This window comes from Spathaspora passalidarum (assembly GCF_000223485.1).
Source record: "Spathaspora passalidarum NRRL Y-27907 unplaced genomic scaffold SPAPAscaffold_1, whole genome shotgun sequence".
Taxonomy (NCBI): domain Eukaryota; kingdom Fungi; phylum Ascomycota; class Pichiomycetes; order Serinales; family Debaryomycetaceae; genus Spathaspora; species Spathaspora passalidarum.
The window spans coordinates 2568380-2583208 of NW_006767425.1; the positions used below are offsets into that span (position 1 = coordinate 2568380).

The 14829-nt window shown below is 35.6% G+C and overlaps 7 protein-coding genes across 7 annotated transcripts; 2 read left to right on the plus strand and 5 right to left on the minus strand. All coding sequences in view use genetic code 12, as the record gives it.

Moving 5' to 3' along the window:
• Nucleotides 1-282: 282 nt before the first annotated feature.
• SPAPADRAFT_147455 (cohesin-loading factor complex subunit) lies at nucleotides 283-5771 on the plus strand (the record flags this gene model as incomplete). Its single annotated transcript, XM_007373147.1, has 1 exon — nucleotides 283-5771. One exon carries the CDS (start codon nucleotides 365-367, stop codon nucleotides 4496-4498), a length of 4134 nt encoding a protein of 1377 aa, XP_007373209.1.
• On the minus strand, nucleotides 3731-5735 carry SPAPADRAFT_59005 (uncharacterized protein; the record flags this gene model as incomplete). Its single annotated transcript, XM_007373148.1, has 1 exon — nucleotides 3731-5735. A coding segment is annotated over one exon (854 nt), but the record flags the coding sequence as incomplete, so codon positions are not given.
• A 77-nt stretch (nucleotides 5772-5848) lies between the features above and the next one.
• Nucleotides 5849-7968, plus strand: SPAPADRAFT_59006 (putative lipid phosphatase; the record flags this gene model as incomplete). The annotated part of the gene is made up of 1 exon (XM_007373149.1): nucleotides 5849-7968. The coding sequence occupies one exon, from the start codon at nucleotides 5906-5908 to the stop codon at nucleotides 7181-7183; it is 1278 nt and encodes a 425-aa protein (XP_007373211.1).
• Nucleotides 7180-10313, minus strand: SEC10 (exocyst subunit; the record flags this gene model as incomplete). The annotated part of the gene is made up of 3 exons (XM_007373150.1): nucleotides 7180-9636; nucleotides 9723-9790; nucleotides 9890-10313. 3 exons carry the CDS (start codon nucleotides 10311-10313, stop codon nucleotides 7180-7182), a joined length of 2949 nt encoding a protein of 982 aa, XP_007373212.1.
• A 586-nt stretch (nucleotides 10314-10899) lies between these two features.
• Nucleotides 10900-12482, minus strand: SPAPADRAFT_59013 (uncharacterized protein; the record flags this gene model as incomplete). The annotated part of the gene is made up of 1 exon (XM_007373151.1): nucleotides 10900-12482. The coding sequence occupies one exon, from the start codon at nucleotides 12059-12061 to the stop codon at nucleotides 11408-11410; it is 654 nt and encodes a 217-aa protein (XP_007373213.1).
• A 471-nt stretch (nucleotides 12483-12953) lies between these two features.
• SPAPADRAFT_59014 (uncharacterized protein) lies at nucleotides 12954-13726 on the minus strand (the record flags this gene model as incomplete). The annotated part of the gene is made up of 1 exon (XM_007373152.1): nucleotides 12954-13726. One exon carries the CDS (start codon nucleotides 13585-13587, stop codon nucleotides 13096-13098), a length of 492 nt encoding a protein of 163 aa, XP_007373214.1.
• A 108-nt stretch (nucleotides 13727-13834) lies between these two features.
• On the minus strand, nucleotides 13835-14812 carry SPAPADRAFT_59015 (uncharacterized protein; the record flags this gene model as incomplete). Its single annotated transcript, XM_007373153.1, has 1 exon — nucleotides 13835-14812. One exon carries the CDS (start codon nucleotides 14750-14752, stop codon nucleotides 14147-14149), a length of 606 nt encoding a protein of 201 aa, XP_007373215.1.
• Between the last annotated feature and the right edge of the window lie 17 nt (nucleotides 14813-14829).

The window sequence follows — 14829 nt, forward strand, 5'->3', positions numbered from 1 at the left end:
TTTCATAGACTTTACCAACGCGTGTACTCCTCAATAGGAAAATAAAAAAAAATTAAATTAAATCAAAAATTTAGACTAGCGATTATTTGGCAACAACTTTACAACAACCAATGCAATACCATATATGATGACTCCCAATATAGAGACTTTAGTGAATGAAGAGTCAATACGAGATGCACCTAGAGACTTGAAAGAGGCTCTTGCGGTCACTCCGCTACTCCATTTGGTACCTAGACAGAATTTGGCAGCATTAACGAATGTTCCATACTTAGCGCCGCTATCAGATGAAACTTGTTTAGGACCCGAACAGTTCAATACAGAAATAGCAGAGCATATCGATCATTTAGACAAAGAAGCAGCGGATATGATAATAGAAGAGGTGATGAACTTTGACGACGAAGAGCTTCAGAGTATAAGGTTTGAGAGATTTACAACCATTCAACAACCATCAGAAAATGTTGGTCCTACAGTAGAACTAAAAGGACTTGAAGCTTTTATGTTTAATGCACAACCGATAAATGAAAGCTTTTACCAAGATCCTTCAGTTTCAGCACCTCCAGAGTGGTCAAAGTTATCGGTCAGGAAAAAGTACGATTCTACAAATAAGAAGGTGATGGATGATCATAATCAAAAGTATGTTACCAAATTTAATAACTTACGAAAACAAGGTACTAGTAAAAAAGCGAAACGAAAGCGTGATCCAGAGCAAGATGGTTCTGAAGAAAGAAATCGAAAAGTCATAAAGTTTAGTGAATTGGAATTACACCAAATAGCTGAAACCACAGTAAAGACATTTGTTTTGGAATTTCCAATCAACGAATCTCAAGAGGGAAAAGTAAATGTACCAATAGAGAAACTTGAGGAAGTTTCGGACTCACTAACCAAGATCTTGGAAAGTACAAAAGACGTGGACACTCAAGAAGTTGCCAACTTACAAAGAATATGCCATAAGTTGCTTAGTGAGAATATAGAAAAGATCAAGAATGATATAAATATAAACTCTTTTGACGATATTGCCAATTCATTGGTGATCTTCTCCCAATCTGCCATTGCTACCGAAGTTCTACTCGAAATTCTCAATAGTTCAATTGAAGATAAAAGTTTGTTTTGGGATGGATACTTAGACCTGGCCATTGAGTTTGTCACTCTAGTTTTCCAAGATCTTCTACTTCCAATCTCTCAGTTTTCTATGCAAGAATCTGCTCAAATGGAACCATTGAAGTACAATATTGGGAGATTATTTAGAGAAGTATCCAATTTGCTTAGGCATATCGGGAATTACAATTCAAAATCACAATTAGAAGATCAAGCATTAACTAGAATTGAGATTTTACTTACTCAAGTTTTATTTGAAGAAAAATATCAACATGACAAGAAGTCAATGCTTTCTCTTCTTCCAATGGATTCAATTAAAATATCTGCTGGCTTGGTGTTTGTTGATATATTTAGGTCTTGTAAGGATCAACGACCATATCTTTTGAATGAATTGATTCTTAATTTTCCAAAACTATCTACCAATAAGGCTAATTTCAGACAGTTTAAAATCGAACGAGGATTCAGTGTGCAATACTTTACGGTGATCTTAGTAAAGTTCATTCAATCTATTGAGTCAGAAGATATAAAGGTAAAGGATTCCGGTTTTGAAGATACTATTAGTATTTGTGATCAGATTGCTGTTCATTTAACCACCATAACTGCTGACAAATTTAGCCCTACTTTGAGAACTATATTTGATTTCATAGTTGAAGATTTGCTTGTGCTTTTGCCTTACCCTGAATGGTCTGCAGTTGAATTTATGCTAACTTCCCTAGCCAAACAATTCTTGTCAGTATTAAAAAATTCAGAAACTGTACTCCAGATTGAAGTATATTTCTTGGAAATATTGGGTTTAATATGTGAAAGAGTTGTATCACTTGAAAAATTGGGCAAATCAGAATCCAATGATGATATTAAGGAGATGCTAAAAGACTTCAATTGTATTCGATTTGATCGCCAAAATTCTCTTCAAAGTTTAAGATCAAGATGGTTGAAATCAACGGTAAACGAAGAAATACAAGCACTGTTTCAGCAAGCATTGGAATTCAAATTCCAACTGTCTGACATGAATGATATAAACAAGGTTCACCCAGTATATACTTCTTTTATTTTGGGTTCAGGGTTGAATTTAATTTGTATGAATTTCCTTGATTCCCTTGGTCAGTTCTTGAATAGCCCTAAAGTTAAAATTAGAACCAAAGCAGTAAAGATATTGGTGAATATTTCGGAAGTGAAACCCAACCTTTTCAGATCCAAGAAAATCCAAGAAGCTTTATCAGCAAGACTACTTGACGCTTCGCCCTTGGTACGTGATGCTGTATTTGATTTCATTGGAAAATATGTCCAAGCACATCCCAACGAAGCAGATAACTTTTGTGCACCACTCTGTAATGCCTTGGGTGATACTGGTATCCTGGTTAGAAAAAGAGCTACAAAGTTTGCCAAAGATTTGTATCCAAAGTTGACAAGAAGGTACAATAAAGTTGAAGTAGCATGCAAACTTCTCAAGAGAATGGACGACGAAGAAGATTCTGTGAGGAATATTTCAATTTCAGCTTTGATTGAATTGTTATTCCTCCCTCTAGTTTCTCATTCTTGTACCCCAGAGGAAAGAGTCATGACAATTTCAGTGCTTGTTGATATTTGTAACCTGGGTACGAAGGTCTTGTCCAATTTGGAGGTACTTTTGGAACGACATGTGTTGAACAGTCCAGAGAAGGGGGTACAAGATGCAAAAAAGAAGCTTATTGAATTGATCTTGGAATTTGTTAATGATGAACTGATGAATGAAAAAGTGCTATTCAAAAGTGGTGCTTTATTATTGTTAGCTAGTTGTGTGAAGTCCCAGCCAAATATTTTTGGACAAGATCAATTAATTGCACTACAACCACTTATCACCGATGAAGCACAGACCATAGACCCATCATATGGTTACACCTTACGAGTCTTGAGATATTCTTTGGTTCATATTAATTCTTTACAGCCTAGTTTCTTAGTTCCGGTTCAAAATTTTCTTTTCAAAAGGCTTTCTAAGTTAACGTTTCAAGAATTAGATGAAGCTATTCCTAGTTTATGGAAACTTTGTGACATGAATTCCACCAAACCAAGAATGATCAACCTGGTTATTGCTACTTTGAAATTCTTATATCCATACATTGAGAACAAGCAAAGACGACATGAAAAGGGGTTAGGTAAGTTACTTCAGTTGCTAGGTTTCTTTGGTAAATATTGTAATTTCCAAGAATTTTATGATCTGTTTAAGAACTCCGGGATCGGATTAAAGAATAACGAATCAGTGGTCAGTTTGATATTGAAGTACATTATGCAATTCTGTGATGATCTGACCGAAATTAAAAATCGAATTATTGCCATCCTGACATTGATAACTGTTTGTACCAGTTACACCAAACTTTTCGGATCAGAAGAGGTGATCAAGATTTTTGATCGTGAAATGGACTCTAATGATACAAAAATCGTCATGGCTATATTACGTGGGTTGATAGATTTCTTGAATGAAAAGGATGCTGATGCACAAAAGAAAGCCGGGTATGAGGAGAAATCTTCTGCAGATAACAAACTTGATGTTCGGGTATTTCATGGCATTTCAAGTGTAAACGCTGTCGATGGAGTTTGTGCTGGTATGGTTCAAAGGTATTTGAATAAAGTATTGAAACTTTGTTTATCGTCTGAAAGTCAAGTATCATATTTACCTATACAATTTGTCAAACGGGCGCTTGAACTTGGTTATGCCAACCCTAAAATGTGTATTGCTACTATCATGGCGTTGGAATCCTCTAATAATGAGTATATCAGGAAAACGGGGATAGAGATGCATCAGGATATTTATGAGAAGCATGAATCAATAATTGAATCTAGTTATCGAGAAGGTGTTTCCCTAGCATTAAGTTCGAAGCAAGAATCGGAAATCTTGGTCCAGGGAGATTTTTTTAATTTATTATACCGTATAGTTCTGGGATCTGTTTCTTCATCAAAGAAATTCATGAAAGCACTTGGTAAGGGAATGAGTATTATTTCCACAAAAGAAAAAGATCCAAGAAAGAAGCTAGTATATCTGGTATTCTATGCGAATAATATTGCCAATCTCGAGTTCAAATCAATGGAAGAACTATTCATAATAACTCTGCATTTGCGTCTGTACCTTGTTGGCTTCACAGCAGATACCCTGGAGGAAGAGAATGTTGAAAATTCAAGTTCTAGGAATCAAGAGTGGTTATCTATAATGGCCATGATGAAATTATACAATCATTTAACTTACAAGTATCACATTCTTGATAGTCACATAGACGATTATGACTCGCATGCATCCGAAATTGATCTCAAGCAAACTCCGAAAGTATTACGTGATGTTAAAATTGATTTAAGTTGGATTGTGGAGAATGTTGAGGGAGAAAATCCAGAGATAATCACAAAGTGTAAAGAAGAACTTAAGCAATTAATTTAATAAGTACAAAATACAATTTAATCATTATTGGTATTGTTACAGAGTCTTTTTATTCTCAATGGCAATTGGAAACCCTCCAAATGAGCACGAATATCTTCATAGCAGGTACCAAATACAAAGTTGGTGTCTCCAGGATCAAGCTTGATTGTATTGATATCAGTTATATCTTCTAGTCGGATTTTATTCCTGCTTCTTCTTCTTCTAGGCGTTGGTTGTGGGGTATTTTCTATAGTGTTGGTATGTGAGGTTTGTTGGTTATCAGGAGTTCCTCGAGGTTTGAGTTTTAGTTTGACAATTCCGTTCATTTTCATTGGAGTTTGTGGAGCCTTTTGAGGTGAATTAGGTTGTGATGTTGGTTCTGGTTCTGGTTCAGGTTCAGTTTTTGGTTTTGGTTTTATACCGTTATTTATATTTAATGCATTTCCCTTTATGATTTTGGGAGTATTCAATGGGTCGATAATCAAGTAGGTATCGTCAGTAAGGCGTAGTTTTATAACAGGGCCATACCTGCTTCGTCTTTCCTTTGCGCGCTTTGTTCTTAATTGGGGCAATGAAAGTTGATAGTCTGGATCATCGGATATCTCCTCTTGGAATTGCTGTTCCTGGGCCGATTCTCGTATATCATTGTTTAATCTTTCCAACCTTCTTCGCCAATTTTCGTGCTTTCGTAATAAACGTTCAATTTCCTCGATACTTAGCTGTTTCTTTAGTTCTAATTCCTCATAATCGTTCATATCATTGATTACAGCAATTGTCGGTAAATGACGGACCCAATCGTATTGGTTCAACAAATTCAACTGAGATTGTAGATTATCAACTTCGGACAAGATTCTTAGCCTTTCTTCGTTGTTCATAACTTTCTCCTCTTTGGTCATTTTTCTATGGTAGAGTTCATATAGTGAATCAGAAAGAGGGTCTTCGATATGCTTTGACCTTCTAGGTAAAACAGGATTTACCGTGCTAATGGCACCATTTGGAGGAAGCTGTGGTAGATCACTAACCTCGGCATAGTAAGGTGTACTAGGATCAAGTTCGGATTTAGTTATTGAAATTTGTTGATTTCGATACAAGAGTTCATTAGCATTATCGAAATTGAATAAAGTCTTTTGGTTATTTTGGTTCTTGGATTTGTCTTTCGATCGAAGTTTTCGGGTCGGCTCTTCTTTCTTCTTTTGCCCCCCAGAATGACCATTCAGAAGAGTAGTCATTTGGTGCTTGTAACTGAATAGGTCGTAATATTTTGGCAGGTCATCAAATTGTCGTATTTCCAGTTGGCCAAAAAAATAAACAAAGTCCAGTCGCGCTTAATTTGTCCCGTATTGCAATTGAAATATCCCCTTCTCCCCCTACCCCCCCCCACACAAAGGATATCTGTTGCTTATAAACGTTTGTTATATCCCAGTAATTATGGAAGTAAGAAAAAGACATGTAGGCGAAGAGAGTTCTCCTAGTAAGGTTGCAAATGTAAATGCGAATGAAAAAGCCAATGGCTTAAAATACAAATATTCAATCCAATGGCATCTTATACTCCTGTTTTCCCTCATATGGATCCTGTTGATACATTACTATGAACGAATCGTTCCCTATTCCACACTTGAAAAATGCTTATGGAGTAACTGGGAAGACTGGCCCATGGATAGGCATCCTCATCGGATTGCCCTTATAGCAGATCCCCAAATAATTGACGATTACTCGTACCCTAAGCAATTCAAAGTTCTAAATTTTATAGTAAAGCAAATATCTGACAACTACCTTCACAGAAATTTCCAAGTGATGCAACAAGTGTTGGATCCTGATACCACTATCTTCCTTGGGGATTTGTTTGATGGTGGTAGGTACTGGGATGACGCAAAGTGGATCCCAGAATTCCATAGATTCAACAGAGTATTTCCTGCTAGAACTGACCGTCGTGATATCAGGTCTATTCCAGGAAATCACGATATCGGATTCCAAACTATCAAGCGTGATGTGGTGGACAGGTTTGCTAAATATCATGGCAAACTGAACGACTACATTACCTTGGGTAATCACACCGTTATCATGTTCGACTCGATTTCATATTCACACGCGGATCCTGAGATTTCCAAAGATGCTAAACAATTCATTGACACAATCAACCAAGAGATATCCCATGACCTTCCAAGAATCCTCTTGACGCATGTTCCATTGTATCGTTTCAAGGAGATTCAATTATGTGGTCCTCACCGAGAATCTAAGAAGTTGTTTCCGATCATGTATGGAGACGAGTATCAAACAGTTATTGCATGGGAGTTTTCCCAAAACATGTTGAAAACATTCCAACCCGAGATTATCTTTGCTGGTGATGACCATGACTATTGTGATATAATTCAAGAATATGAAATTCTGGAAGGAATTGTTAAGCAAACTCGAGAGATTGCCGTAAAGTCTGCTGCCATGACCAGTGGAATCAAACATCCTGCTATTCAATTATTATCATTAAGCAACCCAGAAGGAAGTACAGGTATAACTTACAAGACAGAAATGTGCTACATGCCTGCACCATACGCAGGTATTTACAGTTATATTTTGTTTCTATTATTGTCGAATAGTTACTTCGTATATCGTTTGAAGTCACGGGGTGGTCGTCAGGAAATTTTCAAGCATACTTTGCTCAATCTCATCATCGGTTCTGTTATTTTAAAGACATACTTTTTAACCATTTAAATATTTGTTAATTTCAATAGTCTTTCTGCATATCCAGGATTGAAATCAGCCCGCTTTGAAATATATTGTCTAACTGTATATGGTTTCATCTTGGCTAATTGTCCTTCCATAATTAACGAATTAACTAACTCTGACAGCACTGTAAACAAATTACCCACTTCTTTCAAAATTTGGAATTCCTCCGATAATTCAGGAATACCCCATTCATCAATTATACTTTGATATCTTAATACATCCTTAGTAAGCACGATCCCACCAATTGAGTTCACAGGGAACTTTTTATAATGTTCCAATAATTGATGTAATAAATCCATCCCAATCTTGATAAATATTTTTTCAAGATTTCCACTATTCATGGTAGTTTTAAGGGCTGTTTGTAAATCAATCAAGAAATCACTGATTAATTCACAAGCTTCGGTATCTTCTTCTATTTCGTCACAATAGAAATCACGACGTTTTTGTTTAGTCAACAAAATCAGAATTCTGCTACTCAACATTTCCAACGTTTCATTAAGGATGATATTTAATGACTGTTCACATTGGGAGACATAGCTATTGAGCAAATTACTCATTCTGTTCTTGATATTAGGGGAATTGGTAGCACAAGGTAATATAATTTTTTTGATACATGATGATAATAAAAACAAATTTTCACTAATAACATTGAAAGCCTTTAAATACTTGAGATCAAAAGGTTGAATCAGTTGGATTTTGGCAACTTCTTGGTGCATTTCATCATACACCACTTCTAATCCAGATCCAATGTACAATTTCCCAAAATCGATAACAAGAATCTCAAGAATTTCAAGTGAATATTGAGGTGCTTTAGTTGGAGTTAATTCCAACAATCTAGCTATGGATTCAATGGCAGATTTCAATACAATTTCCATCTTACCCACATTCAATTTAGCATACTCTTCTAAATCCCGAGATGAAGTTCTAGTTTCAAGGTCGGTTGATTGTCGACTCGATGCTAATTTAGTCTTGACATAGGATTTGAATTGTTGCATTCGCTTACGTTCCAGGAATCGGAAATTAAACTTATCGGGGTTTTCACCAGCTTGTGGTTTATCGACAAACTCCAAATTATCCAAGTTCTCCAACTTTGTAGCAAGAGCTCCACTAGATATCACCGTATCATGGAAAGTATTAAACTTGTGGACAATTTCATAAATTGTTTCTTCAAGATTCTTCTTTTCTCGGGCGAAATATACTTCATCAGCAGTATATTCTATAAACAAATCAATCAACGATTGGTCAAGAACATGACTGAGCTCATTATCTCGTTCAAATTCGTTCGTTACAAGGAATTCCTTAACATCTTTAGTGAAATCTCCAACTAACATCGACAAAGAATGAAGCACTCTTACATGAGCTAATGTACTTACCGACAAAGAATACTGAAGTAAATTAGTTACAGTATTTCTTATTATTTGAGCATAAACTCTTTGTATGAATATTTTAAGCACGGGAATAGGATCATCAAACACTTGACGAATGATCCATGCTCGAGATTTAATTTCAAACCGTAAATGATCCAACGTAGACTCAATAGCTTCATCCTTGATCTCATGATCTCCACAATTTGGATCAGATAGTCTCGTCCAAGTAGCTTCATCCTTGACTAAACCGGAATTATCTTGTTGTTCTTGTTCGGCAATTTCATTCTTGCTAACAAATGTTTGAATTACATTTATACCATTGTTATATTCAAATAGCACCAGAGCAATATCTTTCATAGTATCAAAGTCACCATCTTCTGATGCAAGCTCAAAAGTCTGAAGTAAATTATCTTCCATTGTTTGTCCATATTGTTCAATGGTCTCGATACATTTAACTGTAGTTGGTTGATGTTCATTAGCAATCTTCTTGGCCAATGTAATCAAGTTAGCCACTGTTTTGGCACATTTCACACGTTCTTCAATCTTTTTGCTCGTACGCAACAATTCCAATTGTTCGTAACTGCCTCGGGTATAAAATCCATGGTATGCTCGGATAAGGAAAATTGTTTCTACGGATCGGTCTCTGGAACTGGTAATTTTGTTTAAAACCTTACCCAATGGGTTGATCTTTGTAGAGACATCCAGGATTTGCGTGTCCAAAACGTCGAATTTCTCAGTGGCTTTAGTAATTTGATCATTCAATTCAAGCACATTCTCACTGTGTTGCAATTCGTATTCGTCAACCAATCGTTCACTTTCCAGCTTCTGTTGATTGGCGTGAGTTTTCAATTGTTTCAATTCTCGTAATATCCCTTCGAATGTTCTGATATATGGCTTGGGGTCTAAGTATTCGAATTCATTGACTTCGGTGTCTTTCAAAAGGTGATCTTTACTAATCTCCTCAATAAAGTCATTGACGGAGAGTCCATTAAGGAAGTTATCGACATTAAGAAGCTTCTTTATATCTTCATCAAGCTCATAGATGGAGAAGTTCATGTGAAGAATGTGTTTCTAGCAAAGGTAAGGTGTTGGTGAACCGGTTGTCTCGCTAATGTGGTTGTAAATTGTAAACAGAGAATTTGAGACAACACACGCACGCACTCTGGGGTGAGAATTTCTGAGACAGCCAAAGCCCATACAATAAATATACAAAGACAATACAATACTACAAGATAATTTCCAAGACAACGGATATATGATTAAATATTTATACTAAATACATAACATCACACTTAGTTAGCCTTTAAGGTTAAGTGACACTTACCACAGTATTGTCTGGTCTTCATGTCAGCCATGAAGATACCAGCACCACAGGTTGGAGCAGGACATTCTCTTCTTAATCTTTCGACCTTACCTTCGTTGTCAACCTTGTAGTAGGTTAAGACAGCCAACTTGTGCTTTCTGTGCTTGTGCTTGATCTTCTTTGGGGTGGTGTAGACCTTCTTTTTTCTCTTCTTACCACCACCTCTTAATCTTAAGACCAAGTGTAAGGTGGATTCCTTTTGGATGTTGTAGTCAGATAAGGTTCTACCGTCTTCTAATTGCTTACCAGCAAAAATCAATCTTTGTTGATCAGGTGGAATACCTTCCTTGTCTTGGATCTTGGACTTGACATTGTCAATGGTGTCGGAGGATTCGACTTCCAAAGTGATAGTCTTACCAGTTAAGGTCTTAACGAAAATTTGCATTTTGGCTTGTCTGCAAACGATGCTTCTTTCTTACCAAAGGTGTAGAGAAAAAGAATATAAAAACCGAAACCAAGATGGTGGAAGAGTATTGAAAAAAAAATTCTGCGCAGCCAGACAGTGAGCGGTGGCGGTGGAAACACAAGGATGAAAACAAAAAAAAAAAAAAAAAAAGAAAAAAAAAAACGAAAATGCTATCACGTGCATAAAATTATTCAGGGTTAGTGCCCTTGTTATAGTTTTGCACGACATTTTTTATGTCGCGACGAGCAATGTCGGCAAAAACCGGGCAAAGAATGTCTCGCAATGTCGCACCATAATTCCGCAAAACCCGAGTTTAGACTAGGTCATCAAGCTCGTAAAGCAATATGTAGAGTTTAATTCCGAAGTCCGAAAGATTTAGATCTTTTGCCATTTGAAAGACAAACCTTCAAGCAGAATTAAAAGTAAGTTATTAGCTGCTTTTCAACTACTTTAAAGGATATTACGAGAGAAATATACTATAAAATAAAGAATATTAGACAGCAATTCAACGGAACCTCGGGATAGCATTGTTTGCCCCTATTGACTGCAAATAAATGACACAGAAAAAAAACCAAGCAGTTTCAAAAAAACATCATGAGGTTTTCTCAAGTCTACGATTATTTATAACCAGCACTAGAACTGTTCCTTTTTCAATTATGAGAGTGGTTGAACTCTAGAAATTAAATTCCGAATTCATTTCATATCTATTACAATCCATCCACGTATCATCAATACGCACCAATTACCAGCTGATGTTAGGAGATAGTGTGTTACAACAGCGGCAATTATACAGTACCGAACAACAACAACAGGAGAATAAACGAATTAATTCAGGTAGAGATTCCGATGATGAATTAAGCGAGCTTATTTCAGGTAATCTATGTGAATGCGAAAAGGGTAAACGAAAGTCGAAATGGAGAAAGTTTTGGAAATTGGTGCTTTGTAGGGCGACTTAATTTATTAATTCCGTTATATACACTAAGATCTAAACTACTATGGATTGAGCATGGGATATGGCGTACCGTTATATGATATTTATCGATTAACAATGCATTGTGGATATTTTTCCACCGTTATATGTCCAAGTCAGACTCATCACTTTCCTGTTGGATCTTTCTCCCCCTTATGGCCCGATTGATTGTGTGTCTTTCAATAACTCTCAATCGGTACAAATAAAGTTCCAAAGAATCATAACTAAAACTCATGGGATCGTTACCTAATTTTTCAAACCCAACCAATCTATCTAATTCCTTCCCTTGTTTATAGATTATTACAAATGGTAGTACTTGTATGTGTAATTTATCCACTAAAAATGGGGCTCTTTCTGCCTTGATTTTGAAAATTTTTAGATTAATATAGTTTTCAGCTAATAATTGTAATCTATCATTCATAATTTGACACTTAGTGAAATTTGGTTGATAAAAGTGAATAATTGAATACGGATATTGTAATATGAAATCCATGAGTATCTTTTCAGATTCTACTTCAACAATATTTCCTACATCATCGGGATTGGTGGTTTTGATAGTGTGGTCTATTGATTTGATTTGTGTGGATAATTGCTGGATTCTTGATTCACGATATTTGGTGATTATTGAATCGTCATTCTCTAACTGAGCAAGCAATTCATCCTCATCTTCGGATTCAACTTCTTCATCTGAGTTTCTCAACTTGTCTAGTTGAGCTTTCAGGTACTTTTCTAATATCTGAGAGTCCTGATGGTTCATTTTAGCTGGTATCTAAGAATAACAGTGTGTATTTTGTTCACTATATTTTTCTTTTTTTTTTAAGTCTCGCGGACGCGTTGGCGATACCACATAGTTAATCTCAGATAAACTTACAGTAATGTATCAAGAATCCCTTTTAATAAAGTGATATTGCTCTTGATAACATTAGATTGATTAGAATTAGGTGTTGTGTTGGCAGCATTAGCTTGAGTCATTATGTCAATAGTTTTTTGAATGTTGACGTTAGCTTGCTGTACTGCAAATAAGATCTTGTTTAATTCATCAAGGACAATTAGTTGATCTTGTTGTTCTTCTTCGGTAGGTGTATGTGGTATTGATACCATTGTAAGAATAACTGTGCTGCCAGTGGTGTTGGGTGTGTGTGGTAGAGGAGAGAGGATTTGAGCCAATGTAGAAGTTGATGGTTTTTTTGTTTACCCTTTTTTTTTTTTTGTCTTGACTTTATTGGGATATATCAATGTATCAGAAATCGGATGCAACTTTGGCAAATCGCTTTCAAAATCTGACATGGTTTACTAGAGAGTATATTTAAACATTGAGATAACACTAAAAAGAACTATAAAGAAAGATTTTTCATATAAAGTTTACTGTGTTTGGAATAATTTTGCTTAGTGTAAATCTATCGATAATTTTTGCAGCAATATTGCAAAATTTCATCAAAATAATTTGTAATGATGATAGAAAGGTAAAAGATTTTTCAAACAAATTAACTGGTATGGGGACTAACTAGCATATAATCTTGTATTAAAACCCAAGCCAAAGTCGCAAATTTGCCTATAAAACAATACTGAGTACTCAACTATTCAAAAAGACTTATAGAATAGTTTGCAATGCACCACAGAAAATCCCATTAACTACAAGATACATCATTCTAAATCCCATTATTTATAAGTATGTAATCTATAAATTCGTTAAAATTGATTGATGTCAAACAGTTAGAATCAGTAAGAACTAGTTCACCTGTCCAACCTATGCTAGATATGCTATGCTAATATGCCAAAGATGACCCATATTCACCCTCTATTTTGCTGCTTCTGTTCTCTCTTTTCAATCTCCCTTTCTTTTATTAAATCGTACAATAACTTTTTCAACTCGTTATTTTCATGAATCAACTCAATCTTGATCCGTTCATTTTCATTAAATTTAGTCAATAAATAGTTAAATTCCTTACATAATTTCAAATATGTAACCTTTAATGTTGTATATAACCCCAACAACTTAGAAGTATCAACCATAGCCTGCTTAATACTAGCAATGGTATTCATATTCACATGTTTGTCCTGCACTACTTCTTCTTCAGGGTAGCTAATTTCTGTATCTAGCGTGACTGGAGAATCAAATTGAGATGATGCTGCTGATGATTCAAGTGGCGATGGTTCGTTATCTAAAGACATAATTGCTCGTTTAATCTCTTCATCTAGTGATAGTCCTTCTATAGTATCTTGCATCAACGAGGATCCATCGTTCAAGAAATCAGGAAATTCATATGTGAGCGCATCAGCCATGGTGTGTATGTGCGTGCGTGTGTGTGTGTATGTATGTATGTGTGTTTGTATGTATGTGTGTATGTACAGGAATAGAATAAGGAAAGCACTACTTGGAATTGGAATGTATTGTGGGTAAGTCAGTCAGTTGGTGTTCGCTATATGTTACTTAAAATGTTGCAGATCAAAATATGTAAACCCTCGAAAAAAAATGGGATGAGATGAGTGCATATTGCGCACAAAAAATACTGCGGCTCAGTCGCTTACGACGCATAACAACAAGAACTGCATTAACGAATACTGTATCCAAATAAATAAATAATTGACGATATATACACACTATGTACAGTAAGGTACTTTTTGTCTAGGGGGAACTGAACATGCAAATGAGGCTGCAAAAAGGAACAACCGTAGTAAAACAAAAACAAAGAAACAAGCAAAACAAAAACAAAACACACTCAATAAATCTAATAGAAGTAAACCATTCCCACCCAATGCAAATAAAAAATAAATAGAATGAACGTAGTAAAAAGTTCCAAACCATGCCAAAATTTCTCTAAATTAAATTAAAAAAGTACTCCTAAAGCTTTGAACCTTGTAAGAATGGCAACTTGGAAACTTCAGTCAATACATTATTAGTATTCTCGAAAACTCCAGATTGTTCCCATTTTTCATTCAAAGTCTTTAAAACACCCTCAAATGCCATCTTACCAACTTTGGCATTCTGGCCAAATCTTTCAACACTCCAATCTTCAATCTTATCACAGATTCTTCCAATGGAAGCAAAGGCGGTGATTTCTGCACTTTGTTCAAATAAGGTTCTTGACTGGGGTAATTCTGGATCTGGTCTATAAACCACAGTTTCATTAACTAATAACAAATTATTCATGGTCAAGTTTGAAGATTTCATAACCAATGTCTTATTATTCAAATCAACTTCGCTAACTTCACGAACATAACTAACAGTAGCCCCACCAACCAAAAATGAAAGCCATTTTGGAATGGATTGCTTACATCCAATTAATCTTTCTGATCGAAGAACATTTGTGGCGGGATTTAATTCTCTCAGAAGAATATCAACTGAGATCACATGGGTAGACATTTCATTAGGATATTTCTGCCAATTTGCAGCAGTGACTTGATCCCATGGGTAATCAAAGTAATGGTCAGACTCAAAAAACTTCATTGTTCACTATAAAACCCCCCAACAAACAGTTGTCTTTATGATATATGTCTTGTGACTGATAAACCAAGATATAATTT